Source organism: Podarcis muralis, chromosome 7 (genome assembly GCF_964188315.1).
Source record: "Podarcis muralis chromosome 7, rPodMur119.hap1.1, whole genome shotgun sequence".
Taxonomy (NCBI): Eukaryota; Metazoa; Chordata; class Lepidosauria; order Squamata; family Lacertidae; genus Podarcis; species Podarcis muralis.
This window is the reverse complement of record NC_135661.1, coordinates 68,655,797-68,682,489: the sequence shown is the minus strand read 5'-3', so window position 1 is coordinate 68,682,489 and position 26,693 is coordinate 68,655,797. Positions and strand designations below refer to the sequence as shown.

The window sequence follows — 26,693 nt, the reverse complement described above, 5'->3', positions numbered from 1 at the left end:
AAAATACCATCTTCGTATCCATCCAAAGCATTGCTAATGCCACATTTTTTCCTCTCAATCCTCTTCCTCCCCTCTCTCAGCGAACAGCCTGCCAGCTGCTCGCAAACATTCCCTTTACTTGAATTACAGTCAAGAAACAGCCAAGCAGAGCTTCTCAGTAGCAGGCTTGGGAGGCTTTCCTTTTCCCCGCATTTTTCTTTTCCCCCCTCCAGCAGAACAGCCCCCTTTTCCAGCCTCCTCTCCATCCCTTTCACCCAAACTCCTCAGGTGACGTCTACAATTTCTCCCCTTCACTGCTCCCTCTCCTTTGCCCTCTACCATGACTCTCCACTCACGGCAACCTATGGTACCTCATCTCCCTTCACCCAGCTTCTTGGTCCCCCTCCTCTCCGTCCTCTTCCTCCCCTCTCTCAGTGAACAGCCTGCCCGCTGCTCCAAACCTTGAGGGGAAGGGCAGGCTGCTGGCAGAGCAGCACCCCCCACCCCCATTCAGCAGCCCTGGAGCGTGGGGCATGGGCGCACAGCCTGCCCACTGCTCCAAACCTTGAGGGGAAGGGCAGGCTGCTGGCAGAGCAGCACCCCCCAACCCCATTCAGCAGCCCAGGAGTGTGGGGCATAGGCGCACAGCCTGCCCACTGCTCCAAACCTAGAGGGGAAAGGCAGGCTGCTGGCACAGCAGCACCCCCCGCCCCCATTCAGCAGCCCAGGAGTGTGGGGCATGGGCGCACAGCCTGCCCACTGCTCCAAACCTAGAGGGGAAAGGCAGGCTGCTGGCACAGCAGCACCCCCCACCCCCATTCAGCAGCCCAGGAGTGTGGGACATAGGCGCACAGCCTGCCCACTGCTCCAAACCTAGAGGGGAAAGGCAGGCTGCTGGCACAGCAGCACCCCCCAACCCCATTCAGCAGCCCTGGAGCGTGGGGCATGGGCGCACAGCCTTCCCGTTGCTCCAAAGCTGCAGAGGGAAGCCGAGGCTGCCGGCAGGGGAGCGCGGCTCTCCCGCCCCCCCCGCCCCCATTCAGCAGCCCAGGAGTGCGGGGCAGGGGCGCACAGCCCTCCCCTTGCTCCAAAGCTTCCTGGGGCTGCAGGGGGAAGCCGAGGCTGCCGGCAGGGGAGCGCGGCTCCACCACCACTACCAAAGACCAGTCCAAGAGTGTGCCGCACTCCGACAATTTGGCCCCAGGGACCACACATTCGCTCCATAGGACGCACAGACATTTCCCCTTACTTTTTAAGAGTAAAAAAGTGCGTCCAATGGTGCGAAAAATACGGTATATCGAATAAAACAGGTGTATCTGTTTTCGCTGGAAATTAATGGAACAACAGAGAATGGGCTGCAAATTGAAGCGATTGTGCTCTCCCCAGTGCCTCCTGAGGAGCAAGAACACTGGAGGACATTTGCATCTGCCTGTTTATGTACTCCAAATCCCCAGGCCTATAAACGACCTGTGATAAGAATTTAATAGCTTCTGTACAGACAGATGCAAAGCTCACCCCTTATCTCTTGGCTCCAAAAATCCCTCTTTGAAAAAATATTGCTTGAGAAAGTACTTTCTTGATAGCGCCGGGAAGGTGCAGCAATACAGCAATGGCCAAAAATAAAAGGATGCCCCCCCCCCCTTGGCAAAACAGAGCAAATCTGGGAGGAGGTAGGGAAAGCAAAATAATCATAATTGTGCTCTGTATCCCTCTACTGGGTACCTAATCTGCATTTAAAAGACTATATAAATATGTATTTTATGCTCGCTGTGCCTTCAAAAAACACCAGGAAATACTTTGCTATGGGTTCTATTTTTTCAACAAACCTGACATAATTTGGTATATTGAAAGAGCTGTTTCTCTTGGCTAGTTTGAAACATTTCTGTATGTGGGAAGAGGGTTTGCCATTGCCATCAGTTTAATTCAAGGCCTTAGGCAAACTAGTTGAGCAAACATTTTCGAAAACACACAGGGAGTTCTGATCCTTGGAGTTCTTGATTTTAAATGGGGGTGTCCTACTGCAAAAAAATAAAAAATTCACAGCATGCAGCTTTAATGTTTAAGTGACAACAGCACTTGGGGAACCTGCAGCAGAAATCTTCTAGTCAGTTAATCTGAAGGAGCCCTGGGCTGTTCCCATCAGTATACTGATGACAGACAGCTCTACTCCATAACATCCGAACCAGGAGAAGCTGTGCAAGCCCTGTACCACTGGTAAGGCATGTCATCTTAGGGGGCTAAACTTTATTTTTCAAAATTTCTTCAGGGAGGGGAGGGGTCTTAAGAATGTGTTTTTGGGTGTGAGGAAGTCAAATCTGGTATTATATTTTGACTGGTCAACATTTAGCTTGGTTAATCTATGTTTGATTAAAAAGCACCTAAATTGCTCTCGGAAAACAATAAAAAAAAATAATTTTACCTTCTGAAAATTTCAGGTAGTGCTGAATTTTTTCTTTTGTTTTTCTGCATAAAGCATATCCTACTAAGCATGCAACATTACCTTGTAATCATAAAACAACATTAGAAAGCAATGGCACCAGTTAATTTAAACCAAATGTAAAAGAAATTTAAGCAACTTTCATCAAGTCTTGCTTTGATTCACTGACTTGTTTCTTGGCCTCTGATGTAGCCCTCACATTTCTCATTTATTTTCATTTGACTTTTAATTTGTATGCCACCTTTCTATATTACTATGCACAAGACAGTTTACAGCAACAGAATGTACAACAAAGATCACACACCTTATGTGTATACACCTACCTGCTTCCTTGTTTCGCACACTTCTCTATAGACTGAGCCTGACAGGGCCATCAGTTAACTTATTTACTTCTGCTGTTGTAAGTTTACATGTCAAAGGAGGTTCATAGACACCGTCAGAACAGTCTATGAGCAACAACAGGGATGAAACACTGGAGTTGACGGAAGGTGTCCTCGGATGTACAGAAAGATCTGAGTTGGGACTTCAGAGAGCAACAACTCTCTGCCAGTTCCAATTACAGTAATTTGCTCATATGTGTGAATGTCCCCAGTCCTGTTCTCTGTTTAGGAGCCATTGTAGGTCAATCCACACTGGTTAGGATGGAAGTAGTGGTAGCTGAAGAAGAAGAAGAAGAAGAAGAAGAAGAAGAAGAAGAAGAAGAAGAAGAAGAAGAAGAAGAAGAAGAAGAAGAAGAACAACAACAACAACAACAACAACTACTACTACTACTACTAATGGACAAGTAATATAACTGCACGTACTTGGCAATCATTTTTAATGATTTTTATGCAATTTTTTCACACATTTTTTCACACAAAAATTAGTAAGACAAATTTAAAGTAATGGAAATTCCACACAAAAAACCCCTCAAAAAGTCACTATTTTAATGTAGTTATTTACCAAACCAAACTAAAATATGTTAATTTAACCAATACATCTTTTGAATTCCCAAGTCATGTTACAACTTGCTAGCACCCCTCATTTTTGGAATTTGAAAGTTGAAAAATTCAACATGCCCTAGAAGCTGAAGACACAGAGGCATGTCTTGCTATGTGCTGAACCTAAGCTGGGACTCCTCTAGAAACCTAATGGGGACACAAGATCTGATGAAGTATTCATGCTTTGAGCCCCTCCACCCTATGCTTAGGTTATACATATACATATACATATACATATACATATACATATACATATATATACACATATGAATAAAACCATATATCATAAAGAGGCTTCAGTGACCTTCATTCTTTTTTTTTTAAAGATATTTATTCAAAATTTTTGACATTTAACACCCAACACATATAAACCCTTCCCCAACAATACAATAAACAAACAAAAAAGAAAAAAAAAGAAAAAACATAATACAACATACAAAAGAAGGGGGGAAAAATACAACATTAAAATCAGATTCTTAATATTCAAACTTTCTTCGCTTTTTTGGACTTCCTCACGGCTTTCGTTCCTGTTTCCAAATTTATAAAATTCTGAACAGCAAATTATCACCTTATTTCAATTACTTATTTGCATTTTTTCAATATTATGTCTCTAAATCTAGGTTTATTTACCAAAGGCTTAAGTATTCAATTTAGGCATAATATTAACTAAAGAATTAACTTTTTATCAAATTTCACCCATTCTCAGATTCTTTTCAACTAGCTTGCTGATGCCATATTTATTTTTATTCTTGCATCCTTCTTAACATTCATACAGTTTCCAATGTTTTTGTAAATAGTCCTTAAATTTCTTCCAATCCTCTTCCACTGCTTCTTCTCCCAGATCGCGGATTCTGCCAGTCATTTCTGCTATTTGCATATAGTCTATCAGTTGCATTTGCCATTCTTCCAGCGTGGGCAGATCTTGAGCTTTCCAATGCTTAGCTATAAGTATCCTTGCTGCTGTTGTTGCATACATAAAAAAGGTACAATCTTTCTTTAACACCTTCTGACCGACAATGCCCAAAAGCAAGGCCTCTGGTTTCTTAGGAAAGGTATACTTAAATACCTTTTTCAGCTCATTATATATCATTTCCCAGAAAGCCTTAACCTTAGGGCAAGTTTCAGTGACCTTCATTCTAAGGAAACTGAACCTGAGGCATGTGTTGACACCCTGGAAGTCTTCCTCACTTTGGAGATTAAGATGTGCATGACAGGATATTGAAAGGCACAAGAAAAAGTGACTTAACAACCTGTTGCAGATAAACAAAACTTTCAGTTGCCAAATATATTGCAACCAACTGAAAGCTTGCTTGTCTGGGAGAGTGTGTTTTCATCTGTCTTTCAATACATGCTGTAATTTGTCACTGTGTTCAGAAGCTGTTTTATCTTGCTGTTGAGCAACTGAAAGAGTAGTTTGCCTCATTTGAATAATCTGAAATAGTTTGCCTGTTGTATTCACTTCTGTCTTTAATATACCTTGCATTTTATCATTGTGTGTAGAAGATGGTTTACTTTGTTACTTTCTTTCGTGCGCAATTATATATTGAATCAAATTTGCAGTGTTTGATGGCCCTAACTGTGCATATTGTGTTCTGGTGCTGAATGGTCCTCATTCTTAGATTCTGCCTAACTTACACAGCACACCAGACATCCCTAAATCATTATAAAATCAAAGAGTCCCTGCATCACAATTACCATGAAATGAGACACATCTCTCTAAAAATCGTGATTATTTTCCAGGACTGTGCCATAACATTCACATGAACCTTCCTGCAATTAATGGGAGATCCTTCTCTAGGTGCACCCCATGCCCAGGGTTAGATAGGTGGGAACATGAATAGAAGTCCTTTCCAGTAGTGGCACCTAAATTCCCTCCTTTAGCATATATGTTCATATCAACCTTTTAGGCAGTTTGAGGGTTTAACTGGCATTTGATTTGTTCTATATAGATTCTGGTGCGTTTTGCTGTTTTATTATGTCGTTTCATTGTAACATATCGTGGTATTCTTTTACAGTGGTACCTCGGATTAAGTACTTAATTCATTCCGGAGGTCTGTACTTAACCTGAAACTGTTCTTAACCTGAAGCACCACTTTAGCTAATGGGGTCTCCTGCAGCTGCCGCGCCGTGGGAGCCAGATTTCTGTTCTTATCCTGAAGCAAAGTTTTTAACCTGAAGCACTATTTCTGGGTTAGCGGAGTCTGTAACCTGAAGCATATGTAACCTGAAGCGTATGTAACCAGAGGTACCACTGTATATCCATCTTGACCCCTTGTAGAAACTGGGCTATGCATACATATATATACTGTGACTTGTATCCAATGCAGTGTTAAGTATCTTGTCATCGCAAGAATTTAAGTGTGTGAGATGGGACATTTCCCCCTCTCCTCCCCCAGTGTGCCTCTATATTTGTTCTGAGGTTCCCCCCAAACCTTTGGAGCAGATTTAGGGAAGGGGAAGGTGCAGAAATAAGTCCTGTTGCAGGAATAAGTCCTGTTGCACTAATAGGACAGTTACTTAGCACTGCACTGTATACAAATCATAATAAATACATGCATTTCTTGTTGTCTATTCAGTAATTTTATTGAGAGCATTTTTATCCTGCTCTTCAGCTGGAAAGGCTCCCAGAACAGCTTACATAAATAAATATATATTAGATTAGTTTGGAGAATGTTCCTGAAGAACCGTGATGTCTGCCATTGAAACATTTAAAGATAGAAGTGTATACCTGAGTATTATATTCCTACCCATCTTGTATCTTCTTCCATGTCCCCCCTCCCAAAAAAATTATCCCCCTTGATTGTCTCATAATGGGACAAAAAGGCAGGATAGAAATCTTTCAAAACATATAAACAAATACAATCTATCTGCAGCTGTACAAACTGGAAAGCAACAGGAATGCTAAATTATCTGACAGACTTCAGTAGATTATGCATACTAGATATACTCATGGCAAGCCTGTTGTACTATTTCAGTTACAATCGATCCTTTCACTTTCAGCACAAAAGATAAAGGAAGATCAGCTCTGGTCACTCCAATCAAAACAGGGCTCATTTGGGAATCAATTGGCTGGGGGAGAAATGGGCAAACAGAAGTTTGGACTCTAAAAGGAAGCTGCTTCTTTTAATTCAGTGACACCAAAGTAAAGTTTTTTTGCGGTAGCACCAGCTGAGGTGAGCGACACCGACTTGTCCATCAAATTGGATGCATTATGCTAAACTCTTATCACCACGCCACAGCTTTAAAAAGATGAAGCCTGAAGACATATGTGAGCAATTATTTCGAACAGCCGTTATGACATTGTCGCTACACCACTGCATAAAACCTCAGCAAGCACATTGCTTTGTACTATCCATAAAGCTGTCACTTTCCAGAAGATCTAGAATGGGCTATTTTGGACAAAATCATTACAAGACACACACACACCACCCAAATTAAAATTTTCATATTGTATTAACATAAGCCACTTTGAAAACCTATCAAAGCTGTGCCAAAGTTCCACACGTTGTGAACTTCCTCATTAGAGTGGCCGCTGTTACGTACTTTGAAATGGCTTTGCAAACCTGGTTAGAAGGGTTGTACTGACCATAATCTGAAGGTCTGAACCACAGAATCATAGAGTTGGAAGGGACCCCTAAGGGTTATCTAGTATAGGAAAATGCAGCTAAGTGGTTCTGTGGAGCAGGCAGGATGGACTATGGGGAAGGGCCATAATTCAGTGGTAGAGCATCTGCTGTAAATGCAGGTCACAGTCCTATCTCCAGGTAGGGAGCATCTCCAGGTAGGGCTGGGGGAGAACCTATCTTAAATCCTGGAGAGCCACTACCAGTCAGTGTAGACAATACTGAGCTGGATGGACCAATGGTTTGACTCGGACTGTGTATACACTGACCTGTTTGTAGCACAAAAATGAAGGTTTTCTCAATCTGCAATAATTCACGCTAGTCCTCAACATACTGCTTTCAATCTAGATTGATTCTAGATCCTGCTGTCCACAGGGGTGGGTGGGTGTGGTTACTTGAGACACACTTGAAATCCCTTCTCTTTATTATGTTATCCATGCCTGCACACAGGTGAATGAAGAAGGAAGTGGTGATTGTGATCTCCGCATGTGCCCAACCACAATGTCGTTGGCCAGGTATGAACCACATGCTTTTGTTTTCATCTGACTCAAGAGCCCTATGGTGGGAAGTGGCACAAACCAACAAAACACACACAAACAGGAAAATGGTATAAACTGCCCTACATTGGTGAGATCTCTGTCTGGTTCAATGACAAATTAGCAACTTTGACATGGATAAGACTAACTCAGTTTGATGAACTTGACCGAAGGACACTGATGATAACTGCCGCTAATAAATCCATTGTGGGTATATTTAAATTAATAAATGTTACAGAGCAATCCCACAGACCCCAGATAAACAGATACAGGATTGCAGCCTTAAGAGCAGAAGACACCATAAACATGTGTGTGTGCGCACATACAGATGTGTGTGTCTGTGTGTTGTATGAGTTACACCAGTGTGGTGCTATGCATGTTTTTTTTGTTGTTATAGTTGTTTAGTCATTTACTTGCCAGTAATTCGTATTAAATTTGATGGGATTTCCCCCCATGTATAGGATTGCAACTAAAATGTACCAGCATGCTGCCTAACCATCAGCAGAATTATGATTCTAACATCAAATCAGATATGCAGATTAGGCAAAATATGTGCTCCCGTTTAGTGAATTTTAATAGCAGGTTTTAAAAGTATCTTACTCTAGCAATCAAGGCTAGTTTAACATGTTCTTCATGTGAGCCATTTAGCTTCTCAAGTATCATCTTCCTTCGATCCCATTTTCATTTAAATTGTAACAGTTTCAGGCCTGCTTGAGGCTTTATTTTTCCCTGCATTATAGATGTGTCTTACAACTCCAATGGGAGAAAAATCTTTTTATTGGGGGAAAATATTGTTATTGTTTTAGCATTCAGACATAACTGAGCAATAAAGTGTTCCCAATTATGGAGGTAAACAACATGAACAAATGGCAAGATAACAAAAATACCATGCATTAAAAGTGGCAAGACAATCATGACCGCATGACAAGACTTATTGAATCATAAAAGCTGCTGTAGATGCAAAAACAGCCTTGGGTGCAAATTTGGTAAGGGGCGTTGCATGTGAACACATAAACCCTGCAAGTTATTTTCTTCATTATCAAATCCCAACCCTTTTAAAAGACAAGTAATACATCAGAACTCACAAGCATAACTGTATGACATGCATGTGGATACAATACCAGGGGAAAGAGGTCTAAACCAATCCTGTTGCCACATTAAAAAACTGAAAAAGGAGCTGCTGTTCTTGAAAGCAGGGATGTCGAACCTGCAACCAGAGCCGGCCTGCTCATGAAGCAGCTGCTTCAGGCGGCAGAATCCCATGGGCTGGGGTCACACAGAGGCGGCTTCTGGTGAGATCTTGAGGATCTCTTGCATAGGTGCCCATTCTTTGGGGCCCTGGGTGCCACAAAACTCCCCATGAAGGAGCTGGGCACTCACAATTTCAGTGCCAGGGCCACGCACGCTGCATGGTACCCACGACTCCGGTCACCCACGGTCGCGGGGCCAAGCCGGCACTCCTGATCTCTTGCAAGATCTCATGTAGCTTGCACGAGATCTCACCAGATCTCTGCCAGACCTCCCCTGGAAGCTGCCACCTCATGACCTCAGTAAGCATGGCTTAGGCAGGACAGGGCGATGGCACCTTCCCGTTTTGCCTCAGGTGGCCAAACAGGACGAGCCACCCCTGTGTGGGACACAACACACACCCCTCTCCCAACACAAGATGCTGTTGGACTCCAACTCCCATGAGCCCTAGCCAGCACGACCATGGGGCAGGAAGGATGGGAGATGTAGGTCAGCAACATCCTATGGGCCAGAATCCCCATACCCACAAGATTCAGGGTGTGTGTGTGGCAACTTGTGTCACGCAAAAAAACTCCCCTCCCAAGTCGCCTGCCAAAAACATCCCCCTGCCGCCCCCCAGGAGCCGGCCGATGCGCGCGCTCCCGCCTGAGCCTCGCGCCCCTCCCACCCTCATCCCCTCGCTCGCGCGCGCCCCGCCGTCTCCACTCCGGGCCTCAATCCCTCGGGTTCCCTCACAAACCGGCCGGAACGGCCCGCGCCGCCCCAGTTATTACGCGCATGCGCCTTGGCCGCTCCGAGCACCGCTCCGGTAAGGGAAGAGTGGAGGGAGGGGGGGGGGCGGGTGAAGAATTGTTGTGGGAGTTTAAAGGAGAAGAGTCCAGCGAGGGGAGGAGGTGAGTAGGGAAAAAAGATGGGGAGTGCAGGGGGGTGTCGGTCAGGAAGGAAAGAGCGGAGGCTCTCAACCCTTCTTTGTACTTCGAATTCAGTTTGGGGGGGGGGATGGAATGGGACGGGAGGAAAAGAGGATTACTTTGTGCATGGGGGGGGGGCGGGGGGCCCTCGTCTTTTGTCGTCGTCGTTGTCCCCCCCCCGTCGCCGCCGCCGCCGCTTCGCGTGCGCTGCACACACCGTTAGGCGGCGCTTCCTCCCGCCATTTTGAGAAGAAAGTGAGGAGGAGGAAGGGGGGGTGCGCTCAACACCCACCCCCAAAATCGGAGTGAGTCGGTAGGTAAATGAGCAAGCGACGGAGTGGGGGCTCCCATTCAACCCCCCACCTCGACCCGGGACTCGGAAACTGCCCCTCATTTAACTCTGTGGCTGCCTCGGCCACCGCCGCGCTCCCCAAGTCCTGTGGGGAAGTTTGAAGAGGATGCCAAGTTGTCTTTCCTCTCCGCTCGCCACCCCCCCCCCCGCCACCCGCCGCATCTTCCTTCTTCCCCATCCCATAATTTCTGCTTTGTGCTTGGGTGGGTGGGTGAGGTTTCCCCTCTCTCCCCTCCCCACCACCTCCGCCTCCCCACCCCACTCCCACCAAAAAACAAAAACAAAGGTCTTGATGGGTGGCTGTGTTAGGCTTACCCTTGCTTACCTGCGAGTAAGTCCCATTGGAGTCCCCGGGCGGTTGTTTTTGTTCATTTAAAGTTGAGAGATGTCTAGGGTTTCACAGGCAGGCAACAACAAATGTCCGGTGGCATCTTCAAAGACTTATTGACAGGAGGTTTTGTTTACCCCTCCACCCCCACCCCCGTATTTGCCTGATGTGTAAAAAAATATGGAGAGAAAACTATTATGGGGGGGGGAGTGTCTTATTCCTGGCTATTCCTGTGGTATGGAACGGTTGCAAACTGTGACCCCAGGAAGCTGCCTATATTCCTGGTCAGATTATACTGTCTGTTGATATTGAATTGAAACCTGGGGCCTTCTACACGCAGCACTTGTGCTTTCGCTGAGCAGTGCTCCATCTCCTCCTACTTGCACGGATAATAATGCATATATGGCACAAACAGCCACAGGGCTGTTAGGAGGGGAGTCTTACATGCCCTCTAGACCAAATTGCTGCTCTCTGTAGGAAATCCAGAGTTAGAGCATCCCAATCAGAGGGCAATCCAGTCTTGAAGATCTCCAGTGAGGAGAGCTGCCCACTCCTCTATGTAATTAGTTCCATTATCCGACTACTTTTACCATTAAGAAGTTTCTCCTAATGGGTAATTGAAATCTATCCTTCTGTAACTTAAGCCCGTTAGAACTACTCCTTCTGAAGAGCAGAGAACAAGTCTTTGTCCTCTTTTACGTGACAGCCTTTTAAGTATTTGAAAAGTGCTATCATTTTCTCCCTCCATCTTCTCTTTTTTAGGCTCAACATATCCAGTTTCTTCAACCTTTCCTCACAGGAGTTGTTTTCTCCAGTGCAATGTCCAGGACTGAATACAGTTCTTCAGATGGGATCTGAGTAGTGCAGAGGTGTACAGAAAAAATGTAAACAGTGGGGCCAAACTGCAGAGCTCAAAAGTATACATGTCACAGATTGTACCTCTGACATTTAATGGTCCTATTGTTTACTTTTTTTTCTCTTTACACCTGTATATATGTATGTCTGCTAGCTGAGAATGGCAATTGATGAAATAAGTTCTGGGCCACAAAAGCTTATGTCATAATAAACCTGTTGGTCTTTAAAGTGTCACAGGACTCCCCATTGTTCACAACAAAGTGTATACTCTCTAGGGAGCTGTAGCCAATTCTGCATGGCTCTTTGATTAGTGTACAGTACTATGAAACATGGTTTTAAACAAGGGGTTGTCTTTTTCACATATTACATTATATGTACCCTTAAAGAATTTTAGATTTACAGCAAAAAATATAATATATAATTTGTCCTTGAAGATGTCTCAGATGTGGATCCTGGCTGGCCAGCTGCAACAGTCTGTACTAATGCCACTGTGCACTTCTGAATTTTAGGAAAGATAAGCAATGCATTCCTCATCCCCATCTCCTCTGCTGATAGGCCAGATAATTCCACAGAAAGGTTGCATTAACGCAGGATCTGAAGTAATGGGTGCAAATTTCACCAACTAACTTAATATGTAGTCCTATACAAGTCACTATCTCTTAGCCCCCTTCCTGCAATATGATTATATGACTGGTGTACTTTACAAGGCTATTGTAAAGATTACTGAGAAAATATATTCTAAGCACTTTGAGTGCTTAATCCTGTCTTGGCAGGATTATTGACTTTTGGTGGAAGAAGTCAATAATCTTCAGCAGGCTCTGCTGAAACCATTGTAGTCCCTTTGGGAGTTAATATATAGCAGAATAAAACCTCTAATTGTACCTTTACACTCCCTAAGTGTACATTCAAAATGAATTACTTTAAAGCAGGAGATAGGCCAGGAAAGCTGTTTTCTTGCTTGCAAAGATCTTTAATAAGAATTATAGAACTATATGTTTTCAGCCAATATCATACTATGTTTTGAAATAGTTGACCATGTTCCAGTATAGAGCTTCTGTGAAATCAAACCCTTAATTTCCATGGGGCTTAAATGCTTATACATGTGCATTTGCATTGTGGCCATTTCCTCTTAAGGAGCCTCAATTGGCACTCTTTGGCAAGTAGTTACAGGGCTATGACAAAAAATCAGGTGTAACTAAACTTTTCTTGAACGTCACTCTCATCCTGTAGAAATCATTCTTGCAATGAATGGGTTTACATGCATGCAGAAGTTCTAGTGTGGTGAAATAATTGTATAAGAATTAGAGTTGCAAGGGATAATAGCAGGTAGAGAGATGTATACAGGGAATTAGCAAGGAGCAAAGGCCATTCTAGCAGGACATTATTCCCACCCTTCAATCCCTATTGTTTCTGCCCATGTGAATGGCCTGTGCTAATAGAATCAGTACAGTAAATTGATTTTGCTGGTAGAATTGCCTGTTTGTTTGTGTATTTCCTGATTCTGTGGGAAGGGGTGGGGTGGGGGAATACAGTGTTCCTTGTGGCCTATGGCACAAAGAGCTGTGCAGAGGTTCCCCCTGAGACTTTCATTGAAAGAATATAAGAACAGCCCTGCTGAATCAGGCCAAAGGTCCATCTCGTCCAGAATTCTGTTCACACTGGCCAACCAGATGTCTGTGAGAAGCCCATAAACAGGACCTAAGTGTGACAACGCTCTCTTTTTGTCATGTCCAGCTACTGATATTCCGGGGCATACTGTAGAAAATTTGATTTCAGAATTAAGATAAAAACTTTTTTACTTGTAGGATGGACTCAATAGTACATGTGTATGAGGAGCCTGTGTTGCAAGTTTGTGCAGGTAGCTACAATTTAGAAAAGTTAGTTGCAGAGTTCTCTGGATGGGGCCATGGATTGATCAGACACTAGTCTGATAAAAGTTTGGTTATTTAACTATAGCTTTGTTAAGTCCCCCCCCTCCCCCACGTATTGATGGTAGGAAGCATGTTCCTAGAATCCATGTTCATAGTGAAATACGCAAGTTACCTTCCGACCATGGTTTCAGATAATAGTTGGTGAGCTTAGTTGGGTTTGAATGTACAAACAAGTCAGAATTAAGCTAAACAAATAATAGTTTAGCATTCTGTCTGAAACAAGTTACTATGTATCTGCGTGTTCAGTCAGCACATCGTAATGTGGTCATCCTTTGTTCATATCCCTCACATAGTATGCTGTATGATAATTTCATCATTTCAGATTATTTCCCACCTATACAGTCATTTTGGAGACGTTAGAAGTATAGTTTCAGTGTTAGTTGTTGTTGTTTTTTTTTGTCAGTGAATTATTCTTGAGAACAATGGATTTTTTTATTTTGTAGCATATTTGTCAAACATTAGAAGAATGGAATACTGGACTGTGTAGTACAGGGATGGGGAGCCTGCATCCTCCATTATTTCTGACATTAGCCATGTTGGCTGGGGTTGATGTGAGTCCAACAGTGTATAGGGGGCCACAGGTTTCCTTCCTACCCCCACTGCAAAAGCTGAAAGACAGAGGCTGCAATCCTTATACACACTTACCTGGGAGGAAGTCTCATTTAACTTCTGAGTAGACTTACTTTGGATTGTGCTGTATGGCTTTGGCCCTTTATGTGCTTATCTGGAAATAAGCTCCATTGAGCAGCAGTTAAACTTATTTCCCAGTTAACATGCATAGGATAGAATGGAAAGAGAGATGAGGCTTTGTGTTCAATTTCTAATGTAACATTATACTGCTATTGTATCAGCACCTTCAAGTTATTCATAATCAAAAATGGAAAAGTATACAGTGGTGGAAACTGTTACATGATAATGGACATTTGTGATAAACAACTCATACTTCCTGTCAGGTTAACATTTTTCTCTTATCTATCTTTTATGCTTTTTCTGATGATGTGACTAGGAAAACCATGTTTCATCTGTTGATGGGCAATGGAATGTTTAATATGTACAAATCATAAATTATCAAAAGAATGGCCTTGGAACCTAGTGAGAGAGTTCTAGCAAAATAATTACATGTATAACTCAAAAGAGATGGGTATATGGGTGAAACTAACAGTTATTGCCAGTAAAGGAGTGCCAGTTTTCCCTCAGAAATGAATTGGATGAACAACCAACATATATATGTGGACATCATTGAACTGAGTAATTTCTCAATCTACAAATGTTTCCTTCCAAAACTGACTACTTGTAAAATATGTTTTTCGTAAAATATAGATATGGTTTCTATATTTGAAGCTCCAAAGAATTCCAGTATAAATTGTCAAAGTGCATATTGCTTTTCATTTGCTCTGATTAGCAGGAATCTCTTGCTTTATGAATGATATTATCTTTTATTGCCGAAGTAAATGACAGTGTTAATTTTAATGGGATGTACATGAGAGCACATTACATTCAGTTGTTATCATGGAGAGCACATTACATTCAGTTGTTATCATGGACAATAAGCATATTTCTCACTTAAATGTATTTTACCAGGTTACATTATTAAGGCTACTGTAGTAGCTGGTTATTTTACTCATTTCTCTATGACGAGATAAAGATACTGTCATTACTGGTGGCTGGGAAGTTGGTTTTTGGTTCAGTAGACTCAGAAAGGGCTTCCAGGTAGCCTGAAGTAGCTCAACCTATCATAAGCGACATGATTGTCAGTAGTTATATTGGGTCAGAAAGACCTTCAGAGCTAGGGGTAGAGCAAAGAACTTTGTTCCCTTACTCAAAATAGTACAATTGAGCTTTGGATAAAGAGTTATAATGACCTTCCAAGCTTAGAATTATTTTAAGTGTACTGAATATAAGGTTATGTTAGCACATCAGTTAGATGAAATAATAAGAGAATGTGGTGTTCAACTATGTATTAACTCATGGTTTTAGTTTTTGGTGTAGCATAGCCCAATCCTATAACTGAGTTTTGTGCACCTAATCTCATTGATTTTAGTGGGCTATGACATGCCTAATTCTGCACTCTTACGTTCTTATTATCCGGAAAGAAACATACTTTTGTGTTACTAACTTGCTTTCAAATTAAAATCTGTCTGTTTCTGAAGTATGTTAGTAAGTGAAAGTCATCCCTTAACCTTAATGTTTGATCACTTCTGATAAGGTAGACAAACAAGTTTGGTGCGCATCAAAGAATACTATTAAATTTCAGCATTTTAATTATGTGATATTAAAATGTCAAGGGCAGTGAAATATGCATAGTAATGCATATATTTCTACCAACAGAAGTCCTGTAATATTTCCAAAATAACAATTGCTCTTAGGTTAGCAACTTAATCACACTGCCTCCTATCGCAAACTATGTTTATACACTGCTCACATTTTGTTCTTAAAATTCCCAAACTCTGTTCCACTTCTATCCAAACCATTAAAAGTTGGTTAACTTCTATCCTTAACTACTGATCAGCTGCCATGGAATCTTTTAGCTCCTTACACACATACTTTTTGTTTAACCTTTCTAGTCTTTACATCCTTATGCTACAGGATGGCTGAATTGTATCCCAATAATCTTTTAGCCATGATAAAAGTGTTAATGTCTAAATTGGAGATGGCAGGTTTGTTAGGGTATTTTCTATTGGCATTTGTAGTTTTCACTAAAATCAGGAAGTGTCCGTTCATTCAGGTGCCTTGCAAATATTACCTGGTTGTGACAGCTGCTTAAAACACAAGTTCAGGAATAAGCTAATACTTTTGTAATACTTTTTGTGGTAATAAAACAATGTTAAGGGAATTACTGTTGATTGAAACACTGATCCTCATAACCAACTGGCCATTCTCTTAACTTACATTTTAACCTGCAATTGTCAAAGATGAAATGATTGTGACTAGAGTGAAATAATACTTCTGTGAAGCAGGTTAATGGTGGATTACTTGATTACTTCTTCCTGATACCACTGATTAAATTTCCGTAATGCATATGACTAGGCTTCTCATTCACATCTGATTCCCACAACCACCTTTGTCATATTAATTGTGTGCCATCCAATGTACAGTTCTGTATGCATTGACTGTAAGGGCTTGAAAAGTCCCATGTAGATCTGTATACAAAAAGCCAATGCTTACATCAGAAATGGGGAACCCTTTTCAGTCTGAGGGGCATATTCATTTGTATGAAAGCTTCTGGGGTCACATGCCAGCGGTGGGCACAGGTAGAAGCAAAAGTGGTCTGTCACTTTTACTTTTGTACAGTTTGGCTACATTCCAGCCATGTCAAAGTCAAAGTTTTACACCCATACAACACACATCTCTCCATTCTTCATTCATTATAACAGTTCAAACACATTACAGGCCAGATAAAAACATTTAAGAAGGTGCATAGCAGGACTGGAAGGGGTGGGTGGGTGCATGGCCTAGCTAGAGTCTTGAGGGCCAGATAGGCCTGGAAGACTGCAATTGACCCCCAGGACTGAGGTTCCCCACCTCTGTTTTACAGGGTTGGTCAGATGCCGTTTGTGTCCAAACAACTACTTCTGCATGTGTTTATAACATGCAGTTTATATAACATGTTTATAACGTTTAGTACAAGTGTGAGTATGACTATCATAATGGAAAGGGTTGTGAGTCATTCTGTTAGCAAACTGAGTATTGTAGGTATTACCGGTATCTCCTTTTTCAGCAGTGAAAATAAGGTTATGATGTGTTGCCTTTCTAGTGGCAAATTGAAAACATCGGCTGCACTATCAGTTCTTCTTTTATATCTGCACTGTGCCCTGGTCACCGAGTATATTTTTCTTCACTGATATTCCCATTTTTAGGAAGTGGAGGTTGTGGGGAACAGAAAAAAAGGGATGACTAGAATAGAACAGGAAAAGAATTTATGCAGGTGTTTATTGAAAAGAAAGGTATTTTCAGATCATAAGTTCAAACAGGCAGTCTGCTACTAGATAAACAATATAAACAACCCTACTGAGGCATTTGAGAAGAAAACATGTTGTTTGCAAGCAAGGTAGCCATCAAAGATTTCTACAAAGGAAATGTTTATTTCTGGCTTGAGGCAAACTCTTTATTCGGGATAGGGGCAGCTGACTTTAAAATGCCTGCTGTTTGCATTGGAGCAAAATGTTGATCCCTATCTTTGTGGAAGAGAAGGGTACAAAAGGAAAATAAAAGAAACAAGATTAATTGTGATAATCTGGAAATTCTGTAGAATGTAGTTCATACAGAGAGCATTTTATAGTTTTTAAAAAAGGAGAATAGACCCATTAAATCTCATTAAATATATATTTTATCTTTCAAGGAGCAGGCGTCTCTAAAGAAAGATTGTTCCTTCACAATATTCTGTTATAGATGTTGCAGGCTTCATTTCAATACGTATATTGTCCTTGACAAAAACTCCATGATAACTTTTTCTGTAAAACATGGAGAGGTTGTGACCTTGACTATATTCAGTGGCTACCACTGCATAAAAATGATACATTACCATAGTTAGAGATATGGCTTGTCAATGTGGAAAACGTATGTTACTATTATTATATTACATTGCAGTATCCCCTTATATGCCACCTTGGCTGTTAGCCCAGATCAGGGGTCAGCAAACTTTTTCAGCAGGGGGCCAGTCCACTGTCCCTCAGACATTGTGGGGGGCCGGACTATATTTTTTGGGGGGGAAATGAACGAATTCCTATGCCCCACAAATAACCCAGAGATGCATTTTAAATAAAAGCACACATTCTACTCATGTAAAAACACCAGGCAGGCCCCACAAATATCCCAGAGATGCATTTTAAATAAAAGGGCACATTCTACTCATGTAAAAACACGCTAATTCCTGGACCATCCGCGGGCCGGATTTAGAAGGCGATTGGGCTGGATCCGGCCCCTGGGCCTTAGTTTGCCTACCCATGGCCCAGATCATCAAAGCCTTCTGCCATAAGAATTTTTTTTCCAGATGTTCCTATTATTAGTTAAGATACTACAAATAAAAGGGGGAAATCACTCCAGCATTGCTTTGCATGTTTCTTCAAAAGTTCCTCTTCAGCACCACTTTTGACAGTACAGGAAGTTCCTAAATTGACGGTGATGCCACTAAGTCTCTTTTTATCAATGTATGTAGCATGAGCTGGCAACATTGTACAGTACTGATCCTAGGAAAACTTTGCCCACTGAGCTGGCATAGAGCTACCGCAAGAGAGTTGATAGGAAGCCTTCATGTTTGATCTGCTTCTAACAATTTGTGCATGTAATGTTAAGATAATGTAAAAGAAGAGCTTCCTGTTTCTGGCAGTGGGAAATGGCTGACTCCCATACGACTGAACCCCAGCCGTGCCGGTAATTCAGGGCTGATATGGGGGTAATTAGGCCTGGCAGACTCCCCAGGTTGGGGGAGGACTGTTTCGTAGACCCGCAGATTGTCCGAGAACACCGACTTGCATCAAGGTGCAAGTGGCAGGACATTGGGTTGCAGAGCACGGTACGGCTGGCACTCTCTGATGCCATTCTCATAGCCGGGAATATCTGTTTGACAGATTATGCATTAAGATATATCCTTAGATACTATCAGCACATGGAGGAAGATAATATTGGCCATTAGATGGGCTAGTGGTTTGACTAAGTATGCCAACTGTTTTGTAAGTTTGGATTATGTTGTATAATGAGAAGTTAGTAATACAGGTGGCAACAATTTTGCTCGCATCCAGTTGATGCTCAATCCCTGATGTGTGGGTCCTTTTGGAAGAGGGCATAATGGGGGCATAAAGGGAGTTGTGAAGTGGGGATGGAGCACAGTGGGGCAGGGTGGGCTTATTTGTGCTTCACTAATGTGTGTGATGGCCAGGAACAGAGCCCCTGCATGAAACTTTCACCACAGGTGTTTTCCTGTTGTTTTGTTGAATATAAAGGTACACTATGCCCATCAAGGGCAGTCAGAAACAGACTTCTGCATGTGAATTGCCATTTCAGATTAGAATTGATGTACATGAGGAGTTCACATATCATATGGTACACCACTGAACAGATGGCTAACTGTTAACTTAGAGGAAAGACCTTCAAAGTGTTGACAACTTGTACAGTACTGTATTTTAATGTGAGAGATGCTTATGCTTCCCCTACCCATAGAACTAGGTTTATTGTATAAATGTTGTTTTATAATAGCACAATATAATGGTATTGCTGTTGTAAATCAAAGGCTAGTGTTTCATTCATTTATTTAAAAGATTTAAATCTGTGGCTAGGTCAGTCTTCCCTAGGTAAGGCCATGGTTGCAAAACCAGCCCAAGCAACCTCCATCACTTGCATCTCCCTAGACAGTGCTGGGTCCAGGAGCATTCCCTGACCCTGACTGTATACCTGACCGTTCAGAAAAAAATGACAGCATCTAGGGAAGTTAGATAATACAATTTCTCCAAATGCAGCCCATAGGTTAAGCTGATGTGGACACAGAAGTGAATAGCAAGGCTGAGACACAAGGCAAAGGACAAGAATGAGGCAGAGTGAGGAACAGTGTATGAGCTGTACCTTGTAAGTGACTTTTTTGGAGAGACAAGGGACTAGGAAGCATTTAACAGCTGTAACAGTATTTATTTATGCAGTGTTTATTTATAAGCTATAAACTGTTAAACTAGGTAACAGTTAAGAGCAGAATTTGATTTCTAAAATTTTGTAGTTTTCTAACTTTAAAAGCAACAGCAATTACTCAGGTGCTGGAATCTTTGTAAATAACTTGTGAGGAAGGGTTTGCTTGGTGATGGCGTTGACTGTTCATATGACTTTGGTCTATAATTACAAGTCTAAAGTGTTTATTTTACTTTTCTAATAATGCACAAATGAATTCACATCTCAAGTTAGTGTGAAATTAAAAAAAACCCTATAGACTATAACATGTTTTCATGTACATTAAAGAAAACATTTAGGTTTACACTATTGAAGTGGATTAAAGCACTCTGGCACAACAAGCTGGACTAGAAAATACAGGATGACAATCAGTTGACAGGAAGCAGTATAACCTCCACACAAACCAAAGCTCAATAAACAGCAGACATCATATAATCTCTTTGCTAGCTTAGTGCAAACAAACTAGGATGAATGTATAATAAAAAGATAGTCTGGAAGTGACCCTAAAGACTGCCTCAGGATGGAATGTGATGCCTTCAGATGCCATTGCTGGAGGTGGTACTTGCTAGAAGCCTTAGACTTATTAAGGAGTTATTTGCTGTGACTGTTTTAACTGTGTGTCCACAAAGGAGTTAATCAGAGAGTTCACTATAGCAGCTTGAATCATAAATGATTCTTCGAGGCAACGGACTTATTGCCTCTCAAAAGGTTTCCTTTATTAAATCAAATGGCATGAAGTTCTGCCAATGGATTGTTTTGTCTTGTATTGTTTTTTTAAAAGAACCATACAAATGAAATGGCAGTGTGATTTCCCCAGAGCAATTTGTTTTCACTGGTTATGGGTTGAACTGAATTGACTGTCAATATTTTCCTGCCTAGATTAGTCTAGCATAGTTTTGAGGAGCAAAATGGTTAAAAATTCTCTGCAAAGGTATATGTTTTTTTTGTAACCTTCATTGTTAAATGTTAGAAGTATTACATAATTTAATGTATTTTTTTTGTGGAACAGCTATGTAATTATTAAAGTAATCCAGCAAAAGTTCCCATCATGTTATAGAATTAGAGGGCCTTTATTCTGCAGCATGAAACAGCTGTTAGTGGGAAGTGAATAAAAATATAGCTGGAACTCCTGCTGGCTCCCCACATAACACAATTATCCATGAGCTATAAAATCAAAATTTGTGCAAATTTGCACAAGTTCTTGCTTTGTTTATTCAAAAATATAAAATATAGACCAGTGTATCCATTATTCCCATACTCTTCCCATCTCTATTTACAGTTGGAGGCATATCTAAAAAGAATCTAAGAGTAGTGTTCACTGTTACTCAGAGTAGACCTACTGAAGTTTATCTATTTTTATTAAAGTTTTTCTTGGTTTACAAAAGTACATACCTCTTTTCTCAAGTTGTACAGTCTTTTCTACAGATCAGTTACATTTGTTAAAGGACATTTATGTTTTCTAGATAGCTTCTCTTTCTGTTCGCTTGTTACGTTTCCTTGGTAGTGAGAGAGGTTGGGGGCCCAGGGTATGGTTAGTTGGCTGCAATGGGGTTTGTTTGCCTTTGTGAGGGGGGTGGGGTGGGCTACCCATTAGATTAGTTTAGAAGCTGCAGAATTCTGAGGCCCAGCTGTTTCAAGGCATTTGCTACCAACTATATTCAAATCTTACTAATAGTATATAAAGCCCTAAGTAACTTGGGGCTGTTGTTGTTTAGCCGTTTAGTCGTGTCCGACTCTTTGTGATCCCATGGACCAGAGCACACCAGGCACTCCTGTCTTCCACTGCCTCCTTAAGTACACTTGGGGCTAGTGTACTTAAAATATTTCCTTATACTTCTGCCCAAACTACAATCATTTGATGGTGCCTGGCTGTCCTCAACAAATTATGCATTTAGCACGGGAGCACCGGCATTATAGAACACTCTACCTAACATAATGAAGTCAGCATTGTCGGTAATGAACTTTGAGTGTCAGCTTAAGGCTTGGTTATGTCAGCAAGCCTTCTTATGAAAAAGATATATGGTTTTCATTTCATGATTTATAGTCAGATGAACCATTTTTGTAAACCGATTTCTTTAATTCATTCTGCTTGATTTTGTTATTTTGTTTTGGTTTTAATTGATATTCTCTATACCACATGCATATGTTTTTTATATGTGTTTGTGGTATAGAAATGACTTGACAACAGCAGTAATAGTAGTACAGGTATAAGGATCTGCTTATACCAAGTCAGACCAACTGTTCAACTATCCCAGCACTGTCACCCTGACGACAATTCCTTATCTGGATAACAGGCAGCAATTTTTTCAGGCCTGCTGCTTGAGAGCCTTTTAACTAGAGATTTGGGAGGGACCATAGTACAGTGGCAGAGCACAAGGTCCCTGGTACAATCCACAAGTCTCCATTTAGAAAGATGAAATAGCAGGTGATGTGATAGACTTCTGCCTAGAACTCTGCAGCTAGTCAAAGCAGACAGTGCTAGGCTCAATGAACAAATATTCTGACTAGTATAAGGCAGCTTCCTGGGTTCTGATACTTCCTCTGAGATGTCACAGGCCTTCTCTCGGCAAAGCCTATGATTTTTCTTTAAGTCATGGGTATTTCCTAAAAAATTAAGTATAGAGACCTCTTCTCTCACAATAAGGTAAGAACTGTGCAAATACGCAGGTAGGCAGCACACAGTTAAGTCACAAAACACTCTGTTTCTTTTACACCAATTGCTTCAGTGTGAAGATGCACCTTATTGAAGGATGACATTTTTTCATGTTTCAAAGCCTCCCCCCTCCCTAAAATTGTTCATAAAATGTACACAACTGGCCTGCTGATTCTGTGCCTTTTTGTTTTGTTTTCAAGCCTAGTTTTGTTTCTTAATTTTTTTTAAAAAAAATCAAAGACTAAGCTGAAAGATGGAACAGAATATATCGGAGAAAAAACCAGCCATCGCCCAGACTGCAGACTTCGATGTAATGGGTGCCTTAGACTGGAAAGACGGCATTGCCACCTTGCCGGGTAGCAACATACAAGTAAGGAAAAAAAATAAGGGATAGGGTAAGCAAAGGCCCTAACTTAGTAAGAGTTACCAAATGTTCTTTTGTCAGGGTAGAGAAAAGACGTGCTGTGAAATGTATTGCCCTCTGGCATTAATTGGAGCTCTGGTGGCAAAAGCAAACTTGAGATGCCATCACCAAACTAAATTAAATTTTGCTGAGATTTCTGCTTGCCTGCTGATTTAGCTATTTGTTTTTCCTGCTATGCAGTGAATCTGGAGTTTCTGGAAGCAAAATGTCAGTGAAGAAGTATAACTCACTGTTTATGCACCAAAACAGAGATCTAATTTAATATATTTTCAGCCACATAAGTACACTTACTAAAGATAATCACCCTGTTTTAACTAATTTGTGAGACAGCTCTCTTCTTAGCTGTGACTCCTTGGGTACCAGTATTAGACTGCAGAATAATAATTGTAATAGAACAAAACTGCAGCAGGGGAAAAAAGAATTCTGCTACCTTGTCTGGACCTGGTGACATCTAAGCCTCTACCAAGATGTTTCCTTACACACCTGTGCGTTATAAGAAAACTTGGAACCCAAGGCTGGTTGCTGGCAGCCAACAAGAACAACAGAGAATTGCATGGTGACAATAGGAAGGAGAGCAGAAGAAACTGTGGCTGGTTGTGCTGATCAGAGAGGCTGGTCTGAAGACTGGTTTGGCTTGTGGGCCACCTGTTGAGGAACAGGGCCTTAGCTCCAGCTTTTGGGAGGAGAGAATAACTCAACTTTGCAGTTAATCTGCATCTAATTTGAGAGTTTTAGGCAAATATGGTTTACTGGAATACCTCTTATATATAGACTTTATCATTACAGATTTATCCCCATCCCACCTGCTAACTGATCTCCATAATGTTATTTATTTATTTTTTAATTAAATGTGTTAGCTGTCTTTTAAAAAATCTCAAAGTGCTATAAACTATTGAAGGATTTAATATGATAAATAGCTTTAAGGATGAAGACCCTGTGAAGTAATAACTGTGTTGCATCATGCGCAGAGGGCATTTTCCTTACCCCTGATCTTTTATTCTCTTTTCCTCTCTTGGGTTCTAGTGTGGGCACATAGCCCATGGGGTGTGATTTTAAAGATGGTTTGAATTCTCTCTTTTCAGAAATTGAGAATGGGCAACGTTGCAATCAGAAAATTTGTCAGTCATTGTTGGTATGATTTTTAAAGATACAAATTACATGCCCCCCAAGAGTAATGTTCTAATAAAATAACCACTACTTCAGCATCAACATGAAAGTCTGCCCAGTATGTCAAATCTAGGCCTGGGCGATATATCAATATATCTCCCAGGACTGGTATGAGGAGCTTCAGTCAGTGGTATATCGCTGGTGGCACCGCCACTGCTCCTGAGTCTCTCTGCTACCAGTGTCCACTAGAGTTCCTGCCTCCAATGGCACTGCTAGCAGAGGGACTCAGGAGTGGTGGCAGTTTCACCAGCGATATATCGCTGAGTGAGACCACCATCACACTCTGCCCTCATACAATGCAGAGGGAGAAACTTTCCTTCCCTCTCCATCTTTAAACTGCTCGACTGAGGAGTGTGCACCGGGCTGTTTCAGCTGGGGAGAGGGAACCTTTCCCTTCCCTGGCTGAGCTGCGCAAGAAAACTGCATTGTCCCAGCCCATGAGCGCCTGGGTGAAACTGCCTCAGTAATAGCTGGGGCAGTTTCACCAGGTGCCTCGCTGGCAGTGGCCAATGCAGCTTGTTTTTCCAACATTGTGGTATATCACCAAACCATGATGTTTGGCTGGTGATACACCACAATGTAAAAAAGCCGATATCGCCCAGCCGTAGTCATATCATCTTGCCTTTAATGACACATAATAACTGTAGTGAACTTCACATTGTAACCACCTACATTGTGTCTAAAAACACTTGGATCATTCTTTTGTTGCTCTTCCGTTTAAAAAGCAACAACATAGTTGTGACAATCTATAATTATTGATCAGCATGTTGGCTGGTTTGCATTTTCTCTCAGTCAAGTAAAAACAATGCTGTATTATCCTCGGATTTGTAAGAATGGCTCAATTTGATTACAAAACAAGTGATAAAATATTTTATTTATAAAATGCTTAAGAATGCTTAACAAATCTTCACTTGTTTTTCAAGGGTCTTGCATTATAGTTCTGTTTATGTGTTTTAAAATATTGTTCTGCCCTCTGTAATGGGCGAATCTCTAAATACATGGAGATGGAAGTGTACTGTGAGCAACATCCAGTCAAAAAGAAGCCCTTCTGACATCAGTGATTTCAGTTGGATAGTTAGGTACATGCTTAAATATTTCACACTGAATTCATTGGGATTTAGGGTGATATCCAGCTAAGTCATAAGGGTGCGGGTGGTGCTGTGGGTTAAACCACAGAGCCCAGGGCTTGCTGATCTGAAGGTCGGCAGTTCGATGGGGTGAGCTCCTGTTGCTTGGTCCCTGTTCCTGCCAACCTAGCAATTCGAAAGCACATCAGAGTGCAAGTAGATAAATAGGTACCGCTCTGGTTCACCAGAAGTGGCTTAGTCATGCTGGCCACATGACCCGGAAGCTGTATGCCGGCTCCCTCGGCCAGTAAAAGGAGATGAGTGCCACAACCCCAGAGTCGTCCATGACTGGACCTAATGTTCAGGGGTCCCTTTACCTTTACCAGCGAAGTCATATTTTGAGTAGACCCATTGAAATTGCTTAAGTCCATTGATTTTATTGGGTCTACTCTACTAGCGGATATCAATCTTGGTGTTTACCACTAACTGGATGTACCCTGTCTGTTGAGTATTTTGGTGAATTGTGGCAGATATTGGTTAAGTGCTTACGGGGAACGAATAAACATAAACTGGATGATACAGCAGAAATGTTTACTAGTACCCATGTACCTTCCTCATTTTGAAATTCAAATAATGTACACATCACTTCCCGAACTGTTCAGAGACATTCTCCTTGTAGGTTATAACTACATGAACCATTTAGGGGGTTGGTGCTCTAGCACTATAGGAAAGTAGGTATATACCAGTACCAGCTTGATGTGCTGAGACATCCCTCTAAAGCAGCAGATACTGGCAACCATGGTTTTCACTTTTTAGATTTTGATTCTAAGCAGATAACCTTATGAAGGAGTCATTACTCTCCCTCAAACAGCACTATAGTTTTGAAGATCTTCGACTGTGTATGTAATCATTCCTCATTATATTTTTATATGTTTCATAGGTCTGAATCATGTTTTTCGATGATGTCTTTCTGTATGTACATTGAAAGAAATGAGTACTCATTTAATCTGTGTCTGTGCTATACTAACGATGTCCTAGAGATTATTGTCAATGCAGTATTTAATGCATTTTCTTTGCTATTAGTTCCTTTTTACTCCTATCTACCTTGTTTCCTTGTTGACTCTCATATACTGTTTCCTTTCCTTCAAAAGTCTCTTTTGTCACATGTTTACTCCATTCACTTTTTCTTCCCTGCAGTTTCGTTTAACTGAGTTTGGGACACTGGAAATAATTACAGAAGTTGAAGCAAAGGCTACAAAAGCTCTCTCTGCATCATCAATCAATACCAGTTCAGCCCTTAACTTGTCTACCTCTTCTGTGCCCAACACCATAACTGCTTGTGGTACTGAAGGTGAGCCTTAGACTAGTAGACTATATAATGGAACAAGAGCATGAAGCCGACATAAAAAAATTTAAATGCTTCAGTTACGTGTATCAAGAATGGGTCTTTGTAGTAGCTTGCAATCTGGCGAAACATTTGAACTGCTTGTAATTTTTATTCATTTAGCATTATTTACAGTCACAGTTTATATTTGTCCTTAGGAACAGAAA

The 26,693-nt window shown here is 41.4% G+C and overlaps 1 protein-coding gene across 14 annotated transcripts in view; it reads left to right on the top strand.

Moving 5' to 3' along the window:
* Positions 1 to 9,474: 9,474 nt before the first annotated feature.
* LOC114602900 (lethal(3)malignant brain tumor-like protein 4) overlaps positions 9,475 to 26,693 on the top strand; it is a 54,614-nt gene continuing 37,395 nt past the window's right edge. For 6 of the 14 annotated variants that reach the window (XM_077932034.1, XM_077932035.1, XM_077932033.1 and 3 more), the window contains exons 1-3: positions 9,617 to 9,696; positions 22,685 to 22,854; positions 26,340 to 26,493. In XM_077932034.1, coding sequence (XP_077788160.1) covers positions 22,738 to 22,854; positions 26,340 to 26,493 — 271 coding nt within the window. In that variant the 5' untranslated portion in view covers positions 9,617 to 9,696; positions 22,685 to 22,737. Of the gene's footprint in view, positions 9,697 to 9,894; positions 10,028 to 22,684; positions 22,855 to 26,339; positions 26,494 to 26,693 lie in introns of those variants that run through there. The other 8 variants (XM_077932029.1, XM_077932026.1, XM_077932028.1 and 5 more) reach the window with 8 other exon arrangements.